We start from the raw sequence: 26083 nt of genomic DNA, 5'->3' as shown, positions 1-26083 counted from the left end.
CTTCATCCTCCCCAGGCCATCTGCTACCCTCCCCATCCTGGGGACCTGAGAGCATGGCAAGGGTGGGGCAGAGTGGGATAGAGCAGAGGGAGGCCCCCCCAGCTGCCACAATTACCCCCACCCAGGCCCCCTCTGAGCCTAATCTTGCATCTGGCTGACCTAGGAAGAATCCTTGAAGACAAGAAATTCAGGGAGAAGAAAATTCATATATCAGAGAACAGTGAATATTAGCAATGATCCACTCCAAAGAAAGGCCCCCTACTTCAGGTTCTGAAATAAAGCTTGTCCTGCGTTCAAATCCCAGTTTCCCCTCTGTCTGTCTACCTGTGTGCCCTTGGGTGAACCACACTCCATTTTCCTGAGTGTCTGCTTTGTTGTCTGAAAATCAGGTTTTCTTAATGACATGAATAGTAATACCTTAGTCTACAAGGGCCAAGACTGTTTTTTGTTCCCTATTGTACCCCAGTGTTTAGGACAGTGTCTGACACTTGTAGGTGGTTTGTAAGTGCTGTTGATTGACCTGAGCGCCAACTGGATGTTAAGCTCAGCTCTACACGCCTAACAGGTATTCATTAAATTCAATCCCCAGAGCCCTGGCAGTAATACTGCGTTGATTCTTCAAAAGATGGATGAAAGATTCGAGGGGAGAACTTCCCAGCTGTCAGAGGTGGGAGACATGTGAAGTGAGAATTCTTATCGCGACCATGTGACGTCAAGTCTCTGAGGCTCAATTTCCTTCTCTGTAAAATGGGGATGATAAAAGAGTACCAGACAGAGTCGGTTGCTCTGGGAATTAAACGTGGTAAGCTTTGTGAAGCGCTTACTTACAACCGGACTTCGCACACAGTAGGTGCTCAATAAACGTACGTTACAGGTGAAGGGTGGGGAAGGTGTGGATGAGCCCAGGGTCCTCCTTGTAGCATGGGGGAGCCTGGTCCCTCTCCCAGCGCCGAAAGGGGCGTGGTCAACCTAGGGGGCGTGGTCCCGACTTCAAGGACAGACCAATGGGGGCGCCGAAGGGCGCGGCCCTGACCGGCATGGGCGTGGCTTTGATCGGGTGGGAGGGGCCAGGCCGCTGTGGGAGCCTCCGGGAAGAAGATGCTCGGGCCAGCAGCCACCGCCAGCCCTGCCGCCGCTGCCGCCCGCACCCGCCGCCCCCGGGGTCCCCACTAGCGGCTGCCTCCGCCTCCCACCTCCGGTCCCGCTCCTCCGGCCCCCCGCCCCGAGCAGGGTCTGGGGGGCTCGGTCCTCCACCCGGGGGGAGCAAAGAAGGGGGTCCCGACCCCCCCCCAGTGGCGCGGCCAGTCCCTGGCCTCGGTAATCTTGAGAGAGACCCCACCCCTCAGTTCTCTCCGGACCCTATCGGGGACCCCCCTTGCCCTCCCGTCCTGCTCACATCCTCTCTCCAGGCTCTGTCAGCCCCCCAGAACCAGCTCCCTCCCTCCTTCCCTCTCCAGGGTTCCCCCTCCCCCATCCCTCCGCCGCCGCCCCCTCCCCCTCCCACATCCCCTTCCCTCCCCCTCCCCCACCCCCGTCCCCCGCCCCCCCCCGACCATGAGGATGATGGCCGCCGGCGCGGTGCACGGCCTCTTCACGGCCTCCGCGGCCCCGCAGCCGCCGCCGCCCCCGCCGCCGCCGCCGCCGCAACCCCAGCCTCCCCAGCAGCCGTCGCCGCCGCCACAGCAGCCGCCGCCGCCGCCGCCGCAGCCGCCGCAGCAGCAGCAGCCGCCGCCCCAGGCCCCCCCCATGGAGCCCGAGGCCCCGGATTCCCGCAAGAGGCCCCTCGAAACGCCCCCCGAGGTGGTCTGCACCAAGCGCAGCAACACGGGAGGTGAGAAAGGGTTGCGACTCGGTGTGGGGGAGCGGGCAGGGGGCCTCGCCTTTCTCCATCCTCCTCTCCCGCCGTGGCAGGTGCAAGGGCTCCGGGGCGGGGAAGGGCGCCCCTCCCTAGACCGGGGAGCTGAGAGGGGCGTTGGGGAGGGGGCCAGACCCCCTCCCTCTCTCGCCGCTGCCGGGGGCTGGGAGCTTTGTCTGCGTTGAGAGGAGATGGGGGGGAGGAGGTGGTAAGTGTCCTTGGGGGGCGCAAAGGATGGGGGGCGTGGGTCCCTCTGGGCGGGCGTCTCTGTGTCCTTGAGGGGTGTGTGATGTGACCCTTTCGGGGCAGGGGTGTTCCCGGGCTGGCGTGTCCTGGCGGGGGGGGGGGGGGGGGGAGGGGAAGGAGAAGAGGAGGCCTGTGGACCTGGAGCTTCCCAGCCTCCCTCCCTGGGGATGTCCTGAGCAAGGGTTGTCCCAGAGGGAGGCATGAGTGGGCCATGGGTGAGATTGTGCGTGGGGACAAGCTGGGTGGGTGTGTTGGGTGAGGTGGAGGAATGGGTGGGTGTGTAAAGCTAGGTGGGAGAATGTGTGGCTGGGAGAGGTGTGTGTGTGTTTGTGTGTATGTGCGCGTGTGGGCCCTGTAAAGCCTGGATGTGTGACTTTAGGGATCATGGATATGAGAGGAAAGGTGTGTGTGTGTGTGTGTGTGTGTGTGTGTGTGTGTGTGTGTGTAAGAGACAGAATGAGATGAGGGGCTGGGCTGTGTGTTTGAGACCCTCAAAGGGGTACGTGTGGCAAGGGAAAGTGTGTGCATGTCACCCTAGAGGGGGCTGTGGCAGTGTGACACATGAGTGAGAGGGTGTGTGTGACATGCAAGGGGGTGTGTGGGGGAAGCTGAATGGGCCAGCTCTGGGTGTGAGCCATGAGAGGCTGTGTGGATCAAGGAAGGTAGTTCAGTGTGTGTGACACAGGCGTGTCTGGGGTGGGGTGGGACCAGGAGAAGCCGGTGAGGGTATGTGACAAGAAAAGGGTGTGGGTGTGACTCCAAAGAGGCTGTGGCTGGGTGTGACACATGGAGGTGTGCAACAGTGACATCAGAGGGGGCGTGTGCAACAAGGGAAGGTGGGTGTATGACGGGAGAGGTTAGGGCTCTGTTGGTGAGCTGCACGAGGGTGTGTAACAAGGAGAGGGAAGGATGGGTGCCCGTGTGACAGGGAACGGGGAATGTGTGTATATGACACCGAAGGGGTATGAAAAGGGAAAGGGTGTGTGTGTATATATATATCTGTAACAAGGGGAGGGTGTGTGTGTGTATATATATATCTGTAACAAGGGGAGGGGGTGTGTGTGAAATGGTTGAGTATGTACCACTAGAGATGTGGGAGTGATTCTGCATGTGTGAGAGACAAGGGATTGTGTGTGTGTGTGTGTGTGTGTGTGTGTGTGTGTGTGAGATGTCTGAGTGTTTGACAACACAGAAGGTATGCGCGTGTAAGACAGGAGGGCCCCCACTGTGTGTGTGACCTGAGGAGGTATGTGTACCAGAGAATAAAAGACAAGCTGGAAACTCTAGTGGGTGTCTCTCTGGCCAGGGACTCAGGAAGGAGGGATTCTCAGTCTCAGAGCCTAGCCTATTAACTCCCTGGATGGAGGGAGACCCCAGAGCAGACAAGCCCCTCCCTGCTGTCACCTTGGCCAAAATCTGCTTCCTCTGGCCTTTTCCTCCGGATGGGAGAGGGATGACCTGGGGCAGAGTGCATGCTCCCCACTCCACCAGGCTCTGTAGTGGGTGGGGTGGGGACCCTCCATCTCTTCCCCTCTATGGAACACAAGCCAAGTCTCATTCCTCCATTCCAGCACCACCACCCCCACTCCTGTCCAGGTGGGACAGGAATCAGGGACCCCCTGGCTGCCTGTGAGAGTGTGTCCAGCAGAAATTGAAGGAAAGGGAAGTTGGGGGAGGGGTGGGAGGGAGTTTCCTGTCCTTCTTCCTGCTCCCCCCACCCCCAGCACACACATGAATATGTCCCAGCCAACTTCCTTCCCTTCTTCCTGCTCCACTGCCATTCCCAGTCCTGGAGAGAGTCGGGGACCCAGGCGGGGACCCAGGCGGTCCCTGAGCCTGACCTGGCAGCCCGGCACTGCCCCTGCTTAGGGGGGGGGCGGTGTCACATCCTTCTTTTAAAGGGGCTGAGGTGCTCCAAATCTAATTGCTCCGAGCAGCACAACCTAACAATAGAGATGCTGCCAAGGACGGTCAGGCCCAAGTACTTGGCACCTACTAGAAGTCAGGCTCTGAGATATGGGTTAATTTCCTAATACAACCCTCCGGGGGAGATGATTTGAGCTGCTGTTTCACATGAGGAAAACAGGCTCAGCGAAATGAAACCACTTGCCCAAAGTCACACAGCTCATAAGTTGGTGGAGCTGGGATCTATCCAACCCTGGGCCGTCTGGCTCCAGAGCTCATGTGCTTAACTGCTGGGCATCCTGCCTCCCTCAGTAGCAAGGGAAACTAGGATGAGCCCTCAGGGACCCTCTCCTCCAGCCTCTTCCACCTCCCCTCCTGGTGACCTGTGGGGAAACTGAGGCCTGGAGATGCAAAGGGACAGTCCTCCGTTTACAGAAACACTCAGGAGGCAGCGTTGGGCAAGGATCCGGGACTTTCATCTCAAAATTGAGGGCTCCTTGCAATAATACTGTCATGACTGGGGGATGCTGGGTCAACCTCACCCCTTTCCTGAGCCTCAAGAGTCACCATCTGTCAGATGGGAAAATCACAATAACTACAAGGATGATAGTAGTAACCACTTACCAGTATTATTGCTCACTGCTTTATAGGCAGTATTTCATGTGATTCTCCAACACTCCGTGATGTAATAATTAACCATAATAAATTATAATAATGGCTAATATCTGTGGCCTGCAGTGTACCAGGAAGTATTAGCACAGACCAATCATGTAATCCTTACAATTCTTTTAGGTTACCCTTCTTAACAGATGACAGACCGAGGCACAGAGAGGTTAAGTAACTTGCCCGAGGTCGGTCAGCTAATTAGAGGCAGAGTTGGGATTTGAATCTGGGAGCCTGGCTCCATTATGTGGGTGGACGCTATAGTGAAACCCCATTTTTGGGTGAGGAAACCGCGGCCCAGAGGGTCGAGGGAGTCTTCTGGGGTGTCACAGCAAGCAGTGGCGGACCGGGCAGATGGAGCTCTTGCCCGCAGCGCCAGCCTGCCTACCACTCCTGCCCATTCTCGGGGGCTCAGAGAGGAGATGGTGGCTGTTCCAACTGATGTCTGGGCACTATGACTGCCAGACGCCATTGGGAGGGACACAAGGCACGTAAAGACAGGAGAACTCGGGTGAAGAAGTTGAATGGAAACTCAGGTTAGGAACTCACTCATCAGAGAGACAAATGACTATAGTCAATACCAAACGACGCCCCCCTCCTCCACCCTTGAGTACGGATGAAACTCTTAAGGTGCCACTAGCATGGCATACTCCTGACTGTATCCCCACCTCTGTCACCCCCATATGAACAGAAACAGCAGCTTCCCTCCCCACATACACACGCACATGTGCACCAGTCACCGACCCGCCGAACCCCCCCCGCCCTGCTTCGAGCTTCCAGCCGCCAAGTCTTGCTCCCAGCATCCTCTCTGCTTCCCATAAAGACAATGTCACCAGGGTTAAGAGCCCCGAGAGTGAGAACCTTCCAGGGTCCATCTCGTCACTGCCATGGGCTCGGTGTGGGACCTTGGGCCAGTTATTCCACTGCTTCGAGCCTCAGTCTCATCTGGAAAATGGGAGCTGCGAGATGTAAGCCTGGCTGGTGTGTGGATTAAATGAGACTGTATATATGAAGCACACAGCAAAGCGTCAATACACGATAGTTGTCGTTACTACTGTTATCCGTGCCTCCGACCGAGAATGTCATCGGAGGCCTGTTGCACCATCCCGCGGCGCTTCGCCCGGAGGAAATCATACCCATCCACCTTTCTCTCACTCAGAGACAGTGTCACAGCTCGAAGACAGCATCACACCTTGGGCATCCCGTACCCACCCCACCCCCCAGCTTCGGTTGGATTGCATTTCTCGCGCCAACCGGCAACACCGTCATTCACAGAGACTGCTTCACACACCTGCCGGTCCCGCCCTCCTGAGCGGTGCTGCTCCCAGCACCGCACCCCGCCCGTGTGGTCTTGTCTTCCGCCAGCCACGTCCCCACACACTCCCACGACAATGTCAACATCACACCCCTGCCGCCTCACACCTCCGCGGAACACACCAACACCTCCGTCCCCAACCTGCAAGCCAGAGCAGGTTCCAGGAGCACGGCACCCCTAGACCTCCTGTCACTGAAAACACCCCTACAACACCCCCCACCCCTTCAGCTCTACCTTTGTCCTTAATGACTTCCCCCCACCTTTAAAGCCTCCTATCGGGGTCAACGCTCTGATAAAAAGTGCGGCTCTTACCACACAGCACCCCAGATCTCTTGGGTAGGTCTCCATTATTTAAGGGGAGAGGGGTATTGGTTGCTCTTTGGAAACTCCAGAAGCATTTCTGAAGAAAGTGGGCACAAGGGGGGAGGACTAGAAGAGGGAGGGAATGCTTGACGTTGTAACAGGAGGAAAACCAGCAGGAGAGAAGTGGGCATCTCTAGTTCTCCAGCCACGGTCAAGGGTAAAGGGAGCTTCCTGAACCCCAGGGGGAAAGCTAAAAGGGGGGTGGAGATAGGTGGGTGTGGAGTTCTGGCATTTAGATCCTATTCAGTAGAAGGAAGAACTTTTTCACAGGCAGAGCCTTGGTTGTTCAGACTGGGTGGGAGCCGTGTGAGGTCTGGGGGCTCCAGGTTCAGCCGAGGGTATGTGTCTCCCCTTGCTGCAGAGCAGGCTGGGAAACAGAGGCCTGGCTTTTTCCTGGGGGACATGGGACTCACACGGGGCATTAAAGGTGGGGGACGAGTGCTCCCAAATGGGAAAGACATGCAGAAGATTCTGAAGAGGGTCAGAGGGGTCTGTTGACCATAATGGGGACTCTTGCCCTGAGTTCTGAGCTTCTGCAGGTGGGAGTCATTCTCCATAGGAGGCTGGCCTCAGGTGAAGGCTCCCAATTTACATTCGTCTGATACAGGGACCCTCGAGCACCCAGAAGGTGGCTTAAGGGGGTCCATGGACAAACTTTTTTTTTTTTTTTACCCTTGTACGTTTATATTCTATGCTCTGGAGGGGAAAACATAACCAGGTTTCAGACTCTTGATTATTAGCAGTGGTTTTTAAGTGTCCTCTTTAAAGAGACGCATTTAAATTTTAAAAGTGAGTGGACTTGAAGGAAATGGACTGTCTGTTCCCTCCTGTGTCACCAGCACCTCAAACAAGGCCTGGCACAGAGTGGGTGCTCAGGGAGGATTTGTTGGAGGAAGGGAGAGAAGGGGGAGAGATGGAAGGAAACAGTACTGAGGGGATACATCGAGGGCAAAGTCAAGAAGTGGCATGAGAAGGAAGGGAGTCAGAGAGATGCTGGGCAGGGTCTTGCTTCCATCGGCGAGAGCTCATTCCTCCTCCAAGAAGCAGAGAAAGGCCTGGGACAGCCCCTGGGGGCAAATGATGAAGGAAGTGGGGTCTCCCCTCCTTCTCCCTTCGCTCAATGAAAACCTCAGACCTCAGAGGCTCGTCTCCCCATTTGTAGAGCACTTACCCTGGGCCAGACGCTCTGAGAAGAACTTTGCTTGGGTTCCTGACATCGGTAATGGTCATGATGATGATGGAGGTAATGATAGCTAACATTTCTCAAGTGTTCCACGTGCCCGAGATCATCCTAAGTATTTTACAGTTTATCACTTAATTAATTAGCCCTCTGAGGTAGTGCTATCACATCCCCCTCTATCACACCTCCCACTTAATTAAATAGCCCTCTGAGGTAGTGCTTCACATCCCCATTTTGCCGATGAGAATACTGAGGCCCCATGAGGTGAGGTGGTTTGCCCAAGGCCCTGTGGTCCGTCAGGGACAAAATTCACACTCAGTCTAAGGCTGTTTCTGCTGTTGCATACAGAGATTCCTGGGGAAGGGGAAGGGGAAGGCAGAGGGCACAAAAAAATGGGGTGGGGGATGTATCCAGTTTTCTTCAGAGTAGATGAACACCTTCCACCTTCAAGAAGGAAGTTGGGGAAGAGGCCCTGGCTGGAGAGAAAATAGGGATTGAAGTTAAAGAAGGAAAAAGAGAATAGAGTCCTTTGTGAGAATGCCCTCCCCATCTTTCTGAGCCTTTCAGGGATGGAGGACTGGTCCCCCATCTCTGTGACAGGTTTAGGGATGGAGCGGGGGCAGGGAAGAGGCTGCCTCTGTGAGCCCAGGGAAGAAAGTGAATTCGGAGGGGGGAGGTCAGGATGATTGATGGGAAGGGGCTCTGGTGGGCTAATTACCTAATAGGTTTAATGGTCTGATGAGGCAAGTTTAAGTGGATTGCCTTGGGCTCAGGACAACCCCTTCATCCTGGACCCCCTCCCCATGCCTGTGAAGCCACATCCAGCCCCTTGCCCCTGTACCCCCATCTTAACACATCAGGGAGCCCAGAACCTTCAATCTTAAGGGATCAGGCAGACATGGGCAGGGTTCCCGGCCCCCCCCGCCCTGCCCCCACTTTTACCAGAACAGTTTCTCTTTCATCTGCTCTGTGTGTTGGTGTTTCATGTGAGACATTGAAAATAGGCTTCCTTTGCTTAAAAAGAAAAAATTTAAAAACCACTGGGGGATGTTTTAAGACCTTAAGCTTTGGAAGCAGAGTGACCTGGCTCCTCCCTTCCTTTCTCTAGCGTTTATTGCATGCCTACTGTGTGCTGGGCCATGGCATGAGTCCCTGGGACACGGGTGAGCTCCAGTGGACTAATGTGATACATTGCTCTGAAGGCATGAAATGAACGGGAGGGGATCCATCTCCTCCCCAGGGTTCAAAGAAACCTTCCAAGAAGAAGCAACATTTGAGTGGGGACCTGATGGACAAGAGGAATTCACTGGGGGAGGGGAGTTCCAAGCAAAAGGAACGTGCAAAGGCCCTGAGGTGGGTGGGAGGAGGGAACGTTTAAGGAACAAAGAGGAAGTAGGTCTGATGCACATAGAGGAAGATGAGGGCGTGAAGCTGGAAAGAAGTGCAGGGCCAAATCACAGAGGGTTTTATACTGAGAAGGCTCCAGAATTTCTACCCTATGAGAACGTAGGGACAACAGTTGGGTTAAAAGGTAGGAGAGGTTAAGCATGTGCCTTGAGTGCATTAACAAAACACTTTACACATGACCAAGAAAATTGGTCCATAACAAAGAATGGCCACAGTCCCACAAGTGACCACTGGCACCACCTCACTGCCCCTGGGTCTTGGAGACTGTCCTTGAGTGCATTGGTCTTCAGCCACCAGCATCGGAAGGTGCTAAGCAAGTGAGGGCCAAGAATGAAGCAGAATTGCATTGGAATCTCAAGCCAGTGACTTTCTTGGTGCCCTTGGGCAGCTGACCTTGGGCTGGTGCCTTCACCACTTCCATGCCTCAGTTTCCTCCCATGTAAAAATGGAGCTCATTATACCACCCTCATTGGGAGTTGTAGGGAATGGTTGAGGTCAAGCTTACAAAGCACTCATCACAGTACAGGGTCTATATTGAGTGTTGAGGGATCTTCTGGAAACCTAAGTCAGATCCCATCCCTCCTCTGCTCAGAGCCATCTCTGGTTCCCATGGTTCCCATCTCACTTGGAGTAAAAATCAAAGATCTCACCGTGGCCCCACCACTACCACCACCCCTCCCAGCCCTCATCCCCTTCCACTCTCCACCTCTCTTCCTTAGCCCCAGCTACACTGGCTACTTCATCTTTCCTTGGACAACTCAGGCACAATCCCATCCCAGGGCCTTTGCACTTGCTCTCCCACAGAGCCAGATGGTTCCATTCCCACCTCCACAGCCTGGAAACAATCAGTCATAAGGGTCTGGAGCCTGGACTCTAAGGCCAGGTTGCAAAGTACTTCTTTCATAGCATCAGTGTGAAAAATTAAAAGAACTAGTATTTGTGTAGTACTTGGAACAGAATCTAGTGTATACTAGGTTCTGTAGAAGTGTTTGTTAAACAAAGGATGCCACATTCTTGGGGAGGGCTTTCCTGGCCACCGGATCTGACACTGCAACCCCTACAATCCCCCTTCCCTTCTCCTGCCCCTTTTTGTTCTCTTGGTGCTGACCGCCATCCAACATAAAACATACTGTCTGTCTCCCCCACTCTAGAAGAATGTAGCTGTGTGAGCTCTTGGCTGAATCACTGAAACTCTCTCGGCCTTATTTGCCTCATTTGCCTGCGAAATCAGGGAGTTTGTCTGTTTTCCTCACGGCTGTTTCACTAAAACAGTGCCAGGCGTGTGGCAGCAGGTGCTCAGTAACTATTCGTGGAATGAACGAATGAATGAATGAGCGAGTGAATGAATGAAGATCATTATTTGTATTATTCTCCCTGCTGCTGTTCTCCTGGCCATTGCTCCTGTATGTTCCCGTGATGCCGGTGGCTTCCTTTGCCCACACCATGCCGAAGGTGAAGACCCCTTCCCCTGCCTCCCTTACCTCCCCTACCCGTGTGCCCCTGCAGAGGAAGGCGAATACTTCCTGAAGGTGCTGATCCCCAGCTACGCGGCAGGCTCCATCATTGGCAAGGGCGGGCAGACCATCGTGCAGCTGCAGAAGGAGACAGGAGCCACCATCAAGCTCTCTAAGTCCAAAGACTTCTATCCGGGTGAGCCCTGGCCCAGGACTCTGCCCTTGGCCTCCTGTCCCTCCCACCTGGGCCCTGGATAAGGGGGAAGAAGAGCTGCCCTTGGGGCAGTCATAGTGATGGGGGGCCTCCCCTCCTCCTAAGGGGACAGAGCTGCCCTCAGCCCCAGGGGCCACGCCTGAGCAGATGGGGGTGGGGGCAGGGCAAGACAATGGGCCTGCTGCATATTCATGAGTTCATTTGCATGATGTGCTGGCAGATGTGCCCCTTCCCACACACCTGCCTCTTTGGGTCAGTTGGAGTTGCTGGAGGAGGGTGGGCAGGGAGGCAGGTGTCAGGGTGTCCCTTGGGGTTGGGGGGCCAGCCAGCCGTGTTGCACACTCCCCCCCCACACACACACTTCTTTCCCCCCACTCTTTCCCTTTGGATTTCTCTGTTACCCCATCTTGCCCAGTTTGAGTCTCGCTGGTTTTCTCTGTGTCATTCTTCCTACCTCTCTCTCATTCTGTTTCTGACTTTCCCATCTCTTGTTCCCTGAGTCTCCATTCCCATCCACCTCTCTCTGGCTCCTCTTTTTTGCTTCTATCTCTCTGATTCTGTTTGGATGTCCCCCACCGCTTGTCCGCATCCATCTGTCCTGTCCGTCTCTGCTTTTCCCCTCCCTCCCTCCCTGCTCTGTCCTCCCCTTCTTGTCTTCCCGCCCCTCACCCCATCTTTTCCTTGCCCTCCACCTCTCATAGTCTCATGTTTTTCTTTCTCTTGCTCCTGAACTCTCTCTGGTCAACCATCCACTCAATATTCAGTAGCACCCCCTCAACGATCTGCTGGATCGCCCCTCACCCACCTCTCCCTTCATGTTTCCTTCCCAGTCTCAGCCCCCACATTTTTCCTTCCTTCCTCCAAACCCAGCCCCTTTTCTGCCTCTCCCCCAGCTCTCTTTCTCCCTACAACCAGAACATTTCCAAGGCCCCTCCACTCCCTCTCTACTGTTCCCTGCATTATCTGTCACCCCATCCATCTTCCCCTCCCAAGACCAATGCCTGGGCTTCGACATCTAAGGATGTCCCCCAGGGAAGGCCCCCAGAACTGCATCTTTGGTCCACAGCTGATTCTAGTTCATCCTTAATCCCCTTGGATTTTTTAGGTCAAACACCAGAGCTGGAGCCCAGGGTCAGGACACATTCATATTCTCTCTCTCTCTCCCTCCTCCCTCCACCTGCCCTGCCTCCCATCTCACTAAGCAGCTTTGGCAAGAGGTTTAGAGAAGCGTCCAGGGAACCAGGCACAGCCCCCCACCCCACCTTCCTCTTCCACCCTGGCCCAGTTTCCCTCACACGCCCCCTAGGCCACAAGATACGGATAAGACCTCTGCTTGGGGCATTTATCCGAGGACACTTGGTTCCTTATGCCTGGATCACATTCTGTGACATGAGATACATCCTCTCCTCCCAACTCAATGACACACCCCACAGGCCAGGCAGCTGAGAACCCCAGAGGATGGGACAGTCATTGGCCTTCTTGGGCCAAATACTATTCAAACAAGCAACGTGAGCCAGCATCTCTCCCCAGGCCCAGGACAGGCATCCAGCACCCCCTCCCCACTGCTGACATGGATTTCCAGATCATATGGCTTGTGCCAGCTCAAAGATGCAGGACACGGCCCCCTACATCCTAGTCCTGCCCCCTAGGACTTCCCAGGACCCACAGGAACACAAGAAATGAAGACACTACTGCTTGAAATGAAGAGCATATTTCCCTCTGCTCCTGGCTAACTAACACCCTTTCATTCATTCATTCAACCTGCATTCTCTGAGCACCTATTCTATGGACAGAGATGAGGACATAGCAGTGACTGAGATATCCCCCCACCCCCTTTCCCTCACAGATCTCACAGCCCAGTAGGGAAGACAGACTAAACACCAGCCATGACCCAGCATGGTCAGGGCTAGGACAGGGAAGCCGAGAGGATGGTGGCAGCCCAGACAGGGCACCTGACCCAGCCTGGGAAGGTCAGGGAGGGCTTCCTGGAGGAGGGGCCTGGAACAATAAGTAAGAGTGAGCTAGATAAAAGCAGGGAAGAGTACTCCAGGAAGTTGAACTAGCATCTTCAAAGGCTGGAGGAGGAGTTTGTTCACTGTGACTGAAGCATACAGAGCACTGAGAAATGACAATGGTGAAACCCACAGACAGATGGACATACACACGCACACATGCACACACACACTGCACTTGTGTCTACTACATGAAACAAAAACCTACCTGACCCTTAACCCCAAGGGAGGGGCAGAGCACAAAGGGGGTCCCCTCCTTGGTACAGGAAACACGAAGCCCCAGACTCTATCCTTCCAGATCGTACATGGAAAAACTGAGACCCAGAAAGAAGCAGCCAGCTGCCCAAAGCCACACACACAGACTTCTGTACATCCACTCAAACACTGTAGCGATTCCAAACTCCTTCTGATTTTGAATATTTGCCTGAAGCTCTGTCCCCAGAAGAAAAGCACAGACACACACACACTTTAAAAAAAATTGATTTATAACATATTGCCTTGAAGTACAAAATCTTAAGTGACTACTTGATAAACCCGTACATATTCTTTTTTACTATCAAAAATACAGTAGCAAAAATGGAGTCATCTTATGCTTTCCTCCCAACACACACACAAACACACACAAGAGTCTGCACACCCCAGCTTGAGCACGGGTAGCTCAGTGGTTAAAAGCCCAGACCTGAACCCAGACACCTGGGTTCGAAACCCTGAGCTTTCACTACTGGCTGAGTGAACTTGGACAGATCCCAAACCTTCTCTGTGCCTCAGTGTCTTTAGCAGTAAATTGAGAATAATAATATTGCCTACCTCCTACTTGAAGTGCACAAATATATACAAAGTGCTTAGAATAGTGTCTAACACTTGGTATTTTGTAAGCACCAGCTGTCATTATCGGACACTCTTTCAGGGGCTAACCAAGTCCCCCAAAGCCCTTGTGGACCCCAGTTGGGAACTACAAAGGGTGGGAAATCCCAGCCTCCCTGAGCTGGAAGGGATCCTCGCAGAAATGGAGAGCAGAGCCATTTCAGCCAGGCTCTCCCTAGGGCTACCCCGCTCCCCCGCCCCCAGTTCCCACCCTGACCCACACCCTTTCCTATTTACACCCAGACGGAGGCAGCCTGCACGCTGACTCACCCTTGGCTCAGACAAGTCCATTGTTCTGGGGTTGGGGGTAATAAGTGAGGAACAGTGGCCCAGAGGAGAGGGAGGATGTCAACTATCCAAGTGCCCCCAAGACAGTGACACCCGGACACATGGTGAGACTGGCATGCCAGGCTGAGATGGCTAGCGAGGGGTCAGGATGGTGGCACCATCATGCTGCTCTAGAATGCTCACGGGAGACTGGAGCCTCACCCCCAAATGTCCCAGACACTCAGGCACATGAAACCTGGCGCACACTCAAGACCTTTCACAGACCCAGGAGCTAACTGGTCCCTGCAGACAGTCCCACCCAGAGAGAGAGACAGACACCCACTGCACACACCAAACATGCACAGCTCAGCCGGGCACACACCCTGTCACACCAGCTGGTCACGGTAGAGCCGTCTTTGTCCGGCTCTAATGCATATACATCCAGACACACACACACCAGTCCTCCCGTCATACTGACACTTGAGTCTGCCTGTCGGTCTCTCTCTCACTCTTGCTCACACTGACACACACCAGTGTGATAAAGTCTTGTCTGTCTCCTATGCACAGGCTCACGCACATATACACACATACCACACACCAGTCATCCAAATAGTCTTTTGAACACCGAAAGGTGTCTGGTTGTCTCTTTGCTGCCAACACTCACGCTGACATCCAGTCTCAAAGTGATATTCATTCATCATACAGCCCCAGTGCTGCTTCATGAGACTCTTTGTTTCTTTCTCTCAAACTCTCCTGGACAAGCAGTTCGGTCTCACAAACAGTATATCCATAACCTTGAACATCACAGTGACACCCAAGGTCTTTCCCATGTGCAAGAGTGCACATATCTTTACTGGATTCATTGTGTCACACTGTCTGTTCACATCTCAGTCTCTCCCACACTTTCTCTTATAGACATACACAGATAAAGATAATTTAACCAGTCCAGCCCGGGTATACACATGCATGGACACGCGTGCACACGCACACACACACACACACACCACTCACCCAAACAGCCTCACAGATATATTCTCACTGGTCAGAGTGTCACCTGGAGTCTCTGTCCCACACACATATATCCCAACATCATCCAGAGTTGGCTTCTCTTCTCCCCTCTGCCTCCCTACCTCTAGTGCACACACACACACACACACACACACACACAGAGTAAGGATGCCTAGGTTAGAACTACAGCCAAAATCTAGACAATCTCCAGCAAAGGCATCCACCTCACCCTCCTTTCTTCATCCCTGAGTCCCTTCCCTTCCATGAGTTGTCTCTGCTCTCCCCTGTCCATACCCTTGCCCTCCCCCACCCTTCAGCCCTCCATCTGGTGGGTCCAGGCGGGCACTCTGGCCTCTCTTCTGTCTCCCCCATCCCCCAGCCCTTCCCCATCCTCTCCAAAAGCCCAGAGGCCTTCGCTGCAGGCTTTCAGGGGTTGCCACGGCAACGGGGCTTCGTCCCTCGTCCCCCTGGGGGTGGGCTGAGGACCCGGCCAGCCAGACCGATAAGGGGGTTCCAGTTACTGTGGCAACCGTTGCAGGCCTGAGCTCTTGGTTTCTGGGGGGGGAGGGAGTGAATGGTTGCCAGAGCAACCTGGAGCCAGCAAGGACTGGGAAGAGGCAGCTGAGCCCTGTCTCCCCTGCCCAGGGCTGCTGTGGGCATCGCAAAGCACTTAAGTATCATTCTTCCATCCCCTGGGGTTGTTTTGGGGGAGGGACATGAAGTGCAGATTATAAAACAGGCATTCCACTCACTTTCCCAGTTACCCATCATGGCCTGGGAGTCCATGCCAACTTCCCCAGGCTTACCATGTGACCTGGGCCCAGTTAGGTCCACTTTCTAGATTTAGGTTTTCTCTTTCCATTAAATGGGGCCTGTCTCCCAGGAATCTTCCCATTCCTGTGTGGTGAGGGTGCCCTCTCTCTCCCTTGCTCAACAGGAACCACAGAACGAGTATGCCTGGTACAGGGCACAGCAGAGGCCTTGAATGCTGTGCACAGCTTTATTGCTGAGAAGGTCCGAGAAATCCCACAAGCAATGACCAAGCCTGAGGTGGTCAACATCCTTCAACCCCAAACCACGATGAACCCCGACAGAGCCAAGCAGGTCAGCAGGGGCAAAGACTGGGTTTCTGTAAAGCCAGTGAGGTTCGGGAGAAAACACTTCTCCCATATCACTGGATTACTGTGGGAACTGAATGGGATAACGCCGATAAGACGTTGGTCGATCAAATACATAGCAGTAGTTGTATTATTAGGGAGTCAGCCTAGGGACTCCAAACCTTTTAGAGTGGGCTTGACACAGAGAGAGAGTGAAGGTCTGGGAGAATTTGTCCCACCTTATCCCTCCTTCCTGGGATTCTCTAGACCCTCTCCTTCCTTCCACCTCATCCCATTGTCTCCCAGAGCAACCTGCCTCCCACTTCCTGTTCTCACCGGAAGTGACTTCATTGACAACCCATCCACATCCAGAAGAGTTTAGAAATGGCCTCATACTCCCTGTTTCCATTAATTATGGTATGGGGTAAGTCACCATTTTGGAGAAACGGGTGTTTTGCTGGCGAGAGAGAGGGGGCAGGTCCCTCTCCTACACAGCCCTCTCTCGGAGGGATGGAAGGAGGGCAGCGCCTCTTGGTTGCCTCAGTTACGGGAAAGCGGCGGCGTAGGGGCGTGGCAGGGAGCGGACCAATCACTACCCTGGCCTCTCTGGTTGCCATGACCGGTGCTCACCGGGCAGGTGGGCTTGCTGCAAAGCCCCTGGCGTGGCCCTGGATGGGTAGGAGGTGGAGGGGAGGGGAGCTGCGCACACTCCCCGTTTTCTCTCCCCTTCCCCACTCCCATATACTTGCACACTCGATGCAGAGGGGCCAGAGCCCCTGGCAGGAGGACAGGCCATTTGCGAGGGCTCCTTAAAGTCTACCTAGAAGCAAAGACGAGAGAGAGACCCTCGGTAAAAGGAATCCGGAGTTGTTGGGAATTCTTGTTACCCTGAGATGGGAGAAACCATGGACCTGAGTTCCCCCAAGCTCCTGGGGAAACGGTGGGCGGAAAGCCCTGGAAGAATGCTGCCAAGCGAATTATTCCCAAAAAAGACTTCGGGCTTGGGGCTCCGAGCTTGGAGCACGGCTGCTGTCCTTGGTGCTGAAGAGGCCCTGCCAGGTCTCTCCCGAATCCCTTCCCACCAGCAGGCCACACCGTTTACACGGTGGCAAGGATATTGCCTCTTCCCTCTACTTTGGTCGCTGCCACAAAGGGCTCAGAGTTCATGAAGGGTTTGCACATGTTTCAGGGAAAATGGGGTCAGCACCATCTGCGCCTGATCCTTCCACCCCACCCCCTAATCCACGGAACTCTGAGATAGTGGAATCGAAATGTTATAGAACCAGGATTTTTCCTCTCCTTATTTATTACTTAGGGGGCTCTAAAGAATGGAAGATAATGGCCGAAGGCTCAGGCTCTGGAGTCAGATGTTGAGTTGAATCTGACTCCGATAACTTACTTCTTTAGACCTGTGCGACCTTGAACAAGTGACTTGATTTCTCCATGCCTCATTTTTCTCATCTGCAAAATGAGATTCATTATGGCACCTACTTAAGGGCAGTGATCAGTGTCACTGATGTTGAAAAAGCACTTAGCATGTATGCCTAATTCATAGAAAGTTCTCAAAAAATGTTAGCTGCTGATATTATTATGGGATTTTTAAGTCAGGAGACGGGTCTACTCTCTTTCTACATTGGACTTGCTGTGTTACTCTGGGTTCCTTTCCCTTCTGTAAGCCTCAGTTTCCTTTCTTTACAGTGTGGAAGCTGGGCCAAATCAGGGATTATAAATTGAAATGCCTCCGAGATTCAGCAAGGGAACATAGAATTGAGGACTCTGGCCTCATCAGAGAGATATAATGCCATCCCTAAAGGGGGCAGCTGCTACTCAACTCGACTCAATTCTTGCCCTTTGGGAATGTAGACAAAGTGTTGCCACATCTTACAAATTTTTCAGAAGAAGCCAGAAATATTTGACATCAACTGATTTTTAAAGGTTGGCTCAATCTTAAAACCACTATGTAGCTGTGGGCTGCCTGTGGCCTGAGGACCACCAATTTGCCACCTCTGGGTTAGACTGGTGGTTCTCAGTCCTGGCTGGTATCTGAATCATCTAGGTAGCTTAGAATGCAGATTCCTGGGTCCCAGCCCAGAGCCACTGAATCAGAATTTCTGGAGTGAAGGCTTGGGAATCTGAACACAGATTCTGGCCTGGGATCAGATCCTGGCTCTATTACTTACTACCTCTGTGACCTTGAGCAAGTTACTTAACCTCTCTTGCCTCTGTTTTCCAAGCCATAAAATTCGATAATAAAAGTGCCTGCCTATTCTTATAGGGTTGTTATGGAGATTAAGTGACTATATGAAAGTGTTTACCAAAGTGCCTGGCAAATGGAAAGACTGTTAGCTGTGTAATTATTATTATACTATTACTATTTGCAAATCTCTACAGACTTGCAAATCATGGGGACAGATGTTCTCTGAGGTCTTTCTGGCCCTAAAACTCCTACAATTCTACAGCTCTGTAATTTCAAGATTCTCGACATACATTATTCTAAGATTCTACTGTTCTGACTGACATCCTGGCACTCCAGGATTCTATGAAACTGCACCTGTGATCTCTCTAAGATGCTGTGGGTCTACCACCTGGGCCTATCATGAAGACAGTTAACCATTTGCCACTCCGGTCATTGACTATTCCCAGTGGTTGTATGGAGTAGCTGTGGTTACATCCATTTGGAGGAGAGGAAGCGAGGTGCAGAAAGGTGAAGGCATTTGCTCTTACCATTTCTTGGTGAACAGTTACTTCATCCTTCCCTTTTCCCTCTGAAATGCTGTATCATACTGAATACCTTTTGACTCTTAGGTCTGGTTTCATGCATTCTGTTCCATCCTCTTGACTTGTCACACTTTTTTTCTGATGATTTTTTTAAAATATATAAGTTGAGGTATAATTCACATACTGTACAGTTCACCATTTTAAAGTATACCATTTAGTGGTGTTCAGTAGATTCACAAAGTTGTGCATTGATCACCTAATGTAATTCCAAAACGTTTTCACCACTCCAAAAAGAAGCTCCATCCTCTTTGGCAGTCACTGTCCGTTCTCCCAGCTCCCCCTCCCTGTCCCAACCACTAACCTACTTTTGGTGTTTATGGATTTGCCTATTCTGGATGTTTTATATAAATTGAATGACATAATACATGGCCTTTTGTGTCTGGCTTCTTTCCCTTAGCATACTGTTTTCAAGATTAATCTGTATTGTAACATATATCAAAACTTAATTCCTTTTTATGGCCAAATAATATTCCACTGTACGGATATACCACACTTTGTTTGTCTATCAGTTGATAGTCATTTGGGTTGTTTCTGCTTTTTAGCTATTATGAAGAATGCTGCTATGAACATATGTGTGGGTACGGTTTTCAGTTCTTTGGAGTATATATCTGTGGATGGAACTGGGTCAGATGATATGTCTAACCTTTTGAAGAATTATCAGACTATTTTGCAAAGCAACTGTACCACAGATATGAGATTTAAATCCAGATCTGCCCATGGAGGTAACAATGACAACAACCATTTCTTGAGTATCTACTATGAGCACATATTACCTGCACACTCACATGGCACCCTATGCTTAGCACATAGTAGGTTCTCAGCAAATGTTGCTTGTTTGAATAAATGGATAATGACATACCTGTAAGGGCCAAGCAGAAACATAACTAAGGGGCACTAGCCCTTCAATCAAGCTCATCATTTCATGAATGATCTCAATTAGCCTTCACAATAATTCTGTGGAGGAGGGATGGATGTTATAGATGAGAAAACTGAGTCTTAAAGAGGTTAGGTCCCTTGCCCAGCATTAGTGGTGGAGCCAGGATTTCAAACCTGAGCAAGTGTCTCCAGAGTCCAAAGCAACTTTTCAGGGATTCATATGCACAAACTGCAAACTAGTGGTCTGCTACTACACAGTAGTTCATAGACCTTTTGAAGAGGTAGCCAATAGATAAAAACTAAGGTTCTTCCCATTTTACAAATCAAAATGTCCAATTAATCTAAAAACTCAGATCAGGCTGAGTTTGTGTACCGAAATGCACAGCACCCTACCTCCCCACCTCCACACACACACACACCACCACCACCACCACCACCACCACCACCACCACCACCATAGGTGAGATACACCTGGTCACCTCCATCAAGTCTCATTCCTGCTTGGTCCTGTGGGCACATCACCGTTCCTTTCATCCGTCCACCCATCCATCCATCCATTCACACACTCTTTGCTCAATGCTTACAAGGCATTCCCCTAGGCACTGAGAACCAAGTAGTAAACAATACAGACAAAAATCTCTGCCCTTGTAGATCTTACATTCTTTCATGGGGAAACCAAAAACAAGCAAGCGAATAAGTAAATGTCAGAGAGTAGAAAGTGCTATGATGAAAATAAAGCAGAAAAAGAGGAGGAAAGAGTCCTGGGGCATTTTTTCTCCTAACTTTTTATTTTGAAAGTGTTGACGAATAATACAGTGAACTCCCTATACACTGCACTTAGATTCACCAATCGTTAACATTTGCTTTATCTCTTTACACACACACACACACACGAACACACACAAGCACTGGTTGGCTTTATTTGCTTGTTTGTTGGGTGGTTTGTTTGTTTTTGCTGATCCATTTGAAAATAAGTATAAACCTCATGACTCTTCACACCCAAGTTCTTTGGCATGCATCTCCCAAGACTAAGGACATGTCTTATATTGTTATGTTAGTGTTATCACACCTACAAAAATTAACACCAATTCCATGCTATTAGTTAATAAAGAGTTCATATTCACATTGTCCCCAAATATCTTTTATGTCTATAAAGCATTTTTCTATCCAAGATTCAGTCAATATTCGTGCATTGCATTGAGTTGTTATACCTCATTAGTCTCTTTTTTTTAAAGATTTTTTTTTTATTCATTTGAGACACAGAGATACAGAGAGAGAGAGAGAGAGAGAGAGAGAGCATTAGCGGCGCAGAGGCAGAGGGAGAGGGAGAAGCAGGCTCCCTGTTGAGCAGGGAGCCCGATGCGGGACTCAATCCCAGGACCCTGGGATCATGACCTGAGCCAAAGGCAGATGCTCAGCCATCTGAGCCACCCAGGTGCCCCTTCTCATTAGTCTCTTTTAATCTAGAATAATCTACCATATATATATTTTTTAAGGTTTTATTTTTTTAAAGTAATCTCTACACTCAATATGGGGCTCGAACTTACAGTCCCGAGATCAAGAGTTACACACTCCACCGACTAAGCCAGCCAGGTGCCCCGTTTACTATATATTTTGAAGGTAGAGACAACAGAATTGCTGATTGGATGTTGAGTGGGAGGAAAAGAGAGGACTCCTAAGTCTTGAGCCTGAGAAGTGAAAGGTGCATTTTCCACATACTGAAATGAGGAAGACCATGATAGAAACACATTTGAGCAGATGAGGAGTTCCACTTTGGATTTTAAGTTTGCAGTGTCCATTTGACATCATTCTAGAGTTGTGAGGTTAGCAGCTAGATACAAGTCTGGAGATGTCTGTGCTAAGGACATAAAATAAGCAAATAAACAAGCTTTGATAATTGGGGTGGTAAGGCCTCTCTAAGGGGGTGCATTTGTGTAAAGACCTGAATGATGAGAGAGGTGAGCCTCCTTTTCTGAGAAGGAGCTTTCTAGGTGAGGGCCTAGCAGGTGCAAAGGCCCTGAGTCTGCACCAAGCTTGCGACTTGGAGGAACAGCAGGGAGTCTAGTACGCCTGCCATGAGGTCAGCAAGAGGGAGGGAGGGAAAAGTTGAAGTCAGATCAACAAAGAACAGAGCAAGTAGAGCAGTGGTTCTCAGGCTTGTCAAACCCCATGTCCTCTTTCTCCTACAAATATTTTCCCAGCCCTCCTACCTCTGAAATTACACACACACACACACACACACTCATTTCAGTACATGGAAAGTGTATATAATGTAGATGTATTACCTATCTAAATCTGCAAGATTTTTAACAGTTTTATTGAGAAATTAATTCACATACATACAGTTCACCCATCGAGGGCATGCAGTTCAAAGTTTTTATTATATTCAGAATTGTCCATCCATGCCCACAATTTTAGAACATTTCATTTCCTCAGAAAGAAATCTTGATCCCCTTAGCTATCACTCCTCAATCCCCACAGCTCAGCACCACCCCCCAGCCCTAAGCCACCACTAATCTACTTTCTGTCTCTATAGATTTCCCTGTTCTGAACATCCATATAAATGGAATCCTACAATATGTGGTCTTTGGTGTCTGGCTTCATTCACACAGCGTGTTTTCTAGCTTCATCCATGTTGTAGCCTGGATCAGTACTTTGTTCGTTTAAATTGCCAAGGAATATTCCATTGTACTCATGTACATTTTCTTTATCCTGTAAGACATTTTTACGTAAAGGAAAAGGAAAAGGAAGGTGATGTGTTATAAAATGAGATGAATTTTAATATGTAAATGTTACATATTACTACAGAAGTAATGAAATAGTCAGCTACTCACACCTCACATAGCCTGAGAAAGACAGTGACAAACACAGTGATCCAGGGTATCATATCGGAGATGTAAATAACACACGTGGCATTACTACCGTTGTCATGTTTTTTTTTTTTTTTTTAATGATGAACCACTCTTGGTAAAGCTCAGAACACAACAAAGTAAAATCGTCCCTTCGTTGACCGATTAGTCGCATTCCTGGAAATTTCAGTAGATCTTAAACACGTGGGAAAAAGAAAATACTAGGTACTTATATGGACCGTCGGGTTCAGGTCTGGGCTCTGAGATTTATAAACAGACTTTTCGCCAACATGAATGTCCAGGGAGTCACTTAAAAGTCATACGGGGACCCGGACAGTTCTCCTCGGTTCGACGTTGTGAATAACTGAGTCTCAGGTTGTGGGGTGCCAACATCCAAGGCCCTGCCCCACTGCATGCCTGCATCTGCCCCCCCCCAGTTGTCATGACAACTAAAAGTGCTCTCACAAATTTCCCAAACACCCTTGGTGTCTGGCTCAGGGGCGGAGAGGAGTGGCAGGGGCTTCAGGGAGTGGAACCCACAGGTCTGAGAGGGCCTGGGAAGGACTGAGCAACAGGAGCCTATGTGTAGAAGTGCTCTTGGATATGTGAAAGGAGACTTATGGTTTTGAAATCTCCCCCTCCCCCATCCCCAGAACTAAGATGGATCGGATTTGCAGCGGCAAAGGATGGGCCTTTCTGCCCTGGAGAAGGGGACGACTGTATTTAAGTGCCCAATTGTCTCTGATGTAAGGTTTTTTTATCTTCATTTTACAGATAGGACAACTTCATTAGATTGCTAGGGCAGACCAGGTAGCTTAAGCAACAGAAATTCATTTTCTCACAGTTCCGGAGGCTAGAAGTCTGAGATCTGGGGCAGGGTTGGTTTCTTCCGAGGCCTCTCTCCTGGGCTTGGAGATGGTCGTCCCCTCCGCAGTCACCCGCCGTCTTTCCTGTGTGTCCCTGTGTCCTAATCTCTTCTTCTTATAAGGACACCCGTCCTACTGGATTAGGGCCCACCCCAATGACCTCACTTAACCTTCATTGCCTCTCTAAAGACCCTCTCTCCAAATACAGTCATATCCTGATGTACTGGGGGTTAGGACTTCAACATCTGAATGGCGGGGGCAACAATTTGGCCCATAGCAAAAAGAGGTTAAGCGCCGTGACCTTGCCATAGGGTGGGAAACACGACGGAGCAGGAATCCAAGAGGCTGGATTACAGCTCCTCCACAATCTGGGTAACCTTGGGGCCAGTCCCTCGTAGGCCTCAAGTGGCTCCTCTGTAAAGTGAGACTTAATGACTCCTTTTTCTGGGGCTGGGAGTCAGAGTGTTTAATGATCTAGAAGGCGTGAGCACCAATGCAAGCTGGGGGCACCCGCTGTCCTGGAGGGCACCCACTGGGTCAGCCATTAAACCTTTAAGGTGCTGGATGGAAGGGAAATCCCAGGGGTCCCAGGGGCAGGGGACAGGGTGGCTGAGAGCCTACTGAGAGGACATGGAGTACTGGCTCTCTCTCTCTCTCTCTTTTTTTTTTTTTTTTAACCAACCAATATGGAAGTATTTCACCATTTTGAACAAGCAGTAGGACCATACCGGTGTATATCAAAGGGCACAGCGGGCCCGATTTGGGGACACGGGAGAGCAGGGCCGCCTGAAGACTAATGTTACCGTTCAGTCTCCATCCACCATCCTAAAGCCCCTCCCTCTCGCCCCACACGCAGGCCAAGCTGATCGTCCCCAACAGCACCGCGGGCCTGATCATCGGCAAGGGGGGCGCCACAGTGAAAGCCGTGATGGAACAGTCGGGTGCCTGGGTGCAGCTGTCCCAGAAGCCAGAGGGCATCAACCTTCAGGAGCGTGTGGTGACAGTCAGCGGCGAGCCGGAGCAGGTGCACAAGGCCGTGAGCGCCATCGTGCAGAAGGTACAGGAAGACCCCCAGAGCAGCAGCTGCCTCAACATCAGCTACGCCAACGTGGCTGGCCCCGTGGCCAACTCCAACCCCACCGGTTCACCGTACGCCAGCCCCGCCGATGTGCTGCCCGCCGCTGCCGCCGCCTCGGCCGCTGCCGCCTCCGGCCTGCTGGGCCCCGCGGGGTTGGCGGGCGTGGGCGCCTTCCCGGCCGCCCTGCCTGCCTTCTCAGGCACCGACCTGCTGGCCATCAGCACGGCGCTTAACACGTTGGCCAGTTACGGCTACAACACCAACTCCCTCGGCCTGGGCCTCAACTCGGCCGCGGCCTCCGGGGTCCTGGCCGCCGTGGCCGCTGGTGCGAACCCCGCCGCCGCCGCCGCCGCCAACCTCCTGGCGTCCTACGCGGGCGAGGCCGGGGCCGGGCCCGCCGGAGGGGCCGCCCCGCCTCCGCCCCCGCCCCCTGGAGCCCTGGGGTCCTTCGCCCTGGCCGCAGCCGCCAACGGCTACCTCGGGGCCGGGGCGGGCGGCGGGGCGGGCGGCGGGGGTGGCCCGCTGGTGGCCGCCGCAGCTGCAGCCGGGGCCGCCGGGGGCTTCCTGACGGCAGAGAAGTTGGCAGCTGAGAGTGCCAAGGAGCTGGTGGAGATTGCGGTGCCTGAGAACCTGGTGGGGGCCATCCTGGGCAAAGGGGGCAAGACGTTGGTGGAGTACCAGGAGCTGACAGGCGCGCGCATCCAGATCTCCAAGAAGGGGGAGTTCCTGCCTGGCACGCGGAACCGGCGGGTCACCATCACGGGCAGCCCTGCGGCCACGCAAGCCGCTCAATACCTCATCAGCCAGCGGGTCACCTACGAGCAGGGAGTGAGGGCCTCAAACCCCCAGAAAGTGGGATGAGGCCTGTGGTGTGTGCTCCCACCCCTCCTCCCGGCCCCTTCTCTTCCTCTTCCTTCTCCTCCCCTCCCCCACCCCCCACTCCCAACTCCTGACCTCAGCTCCGAGTGTAGTCCTGCTCCTCGTGGGATGGGGCTGGGGTAAGCCTGACTGCACCCCCCCTCCTTCTGGTAGTCATAGGCAGGATTGAGTGATGGCTGGGGATGGGGCCCAGAAGCTCCCTCCCCAGCTCTGAACTGACCCTTCTTCCTTCCTCCCTAAGCTTGACTGGGCCTGACCCTCCACTCCCAGGGCCCGGGTCTGTGTGATATCTGTATATATTGCATTTTGTTGATTTTAATAGAAAACAAAGCGTTATTTTCTCTTTCTTTCCCTCCTTTTATTTTCTTTTTTCTTTTTCTTTTTTTCTTTTCTTTTTTCCTTTTATTTCCGTTTTTTCTTTTCTTTTCTTTTCTTTTTTTTTTTTTGGTAAGGATTTTTTTCCCCCTTTGTGAGTTTTTGTTTCCATATGGGAGGAGGGGAGGGAGCCTCTGGGCCACCTAGAATGAGGGGCCTCCCCCAAACAACACCCCACCTCTCCTGCTTTCAGTTCCAGATCTGAGAGAAGGGATGGGAGTAGAGGTAGCCGAGGAGTCTGAGCTGAAATGGGGTATTTGGAGCAGGGACCCCAGAGTTCCCAGATTTTCTCAGCGACTCTACCCCTATTGGAGCTGCCCCTCCTAGGTGGGACTGTTCACTGTTTTGTTGTCAGGTCGTATAGGGGGAGGGGGTGCAGTGCTGCTGGGAATGAGACCAGCTCTAGGATTCGTCCAGTCCTGTGGGCAAGACTCTTGTGAGAGGCTGGAACAGCTTCCTGTGGCATCTTCTGTGGTTTTACCTAGAGTAATGGGAATGAAGGTCCCTGTTGGGATGTCCCTGAGTCAAGTAC

At 52.0% G+C, this 26083-nt stretch overlaps 1 protein-coding gene across 1 annotated transcript; it reads left to right on the top strand.

Moving 5' to 3' along the window:
- Positions 1-1554: 1554 nt before the first annotated feature.
- Positions 1555-25158, top strand: NOVA2 (NOVA alternative splicing regulator 2). The gene is made up of 4 exons (XM_028088152.2): positions 1555-1831; positions 10441-10584; positions 15691-15857; positions 24076-25158. Exons 1-4 carry the CDS (start codon positions 1555-1557, stop codon positions 25156-25158), a joined length of 1671 nt encoding a protein of 556 aa, XP_027943953.2.
- Positions 25159-26083: the final 925 nt, after the last annotated feature.

This window comes from Eumetopias jubatus, unplaced genomic scaffold (assembly GCF_037043125.1).
Source record: "Eumetopias jubatus isolate StellerSeaLion01/CBP00866 unplaced genomic scaffold, mEumJub1_p1.0 scaffold_10, whole genome shotgun sequence".
Lineage (NCBI taxonomy): Eukaryota > Metazoa > Chordata > Mammalia > Carnivora > Otariidae > Eumetopias > Eumetopias jubatus.
This window is presented reverse-complemented; position numbering and strand designations above follow the sequence as displayed.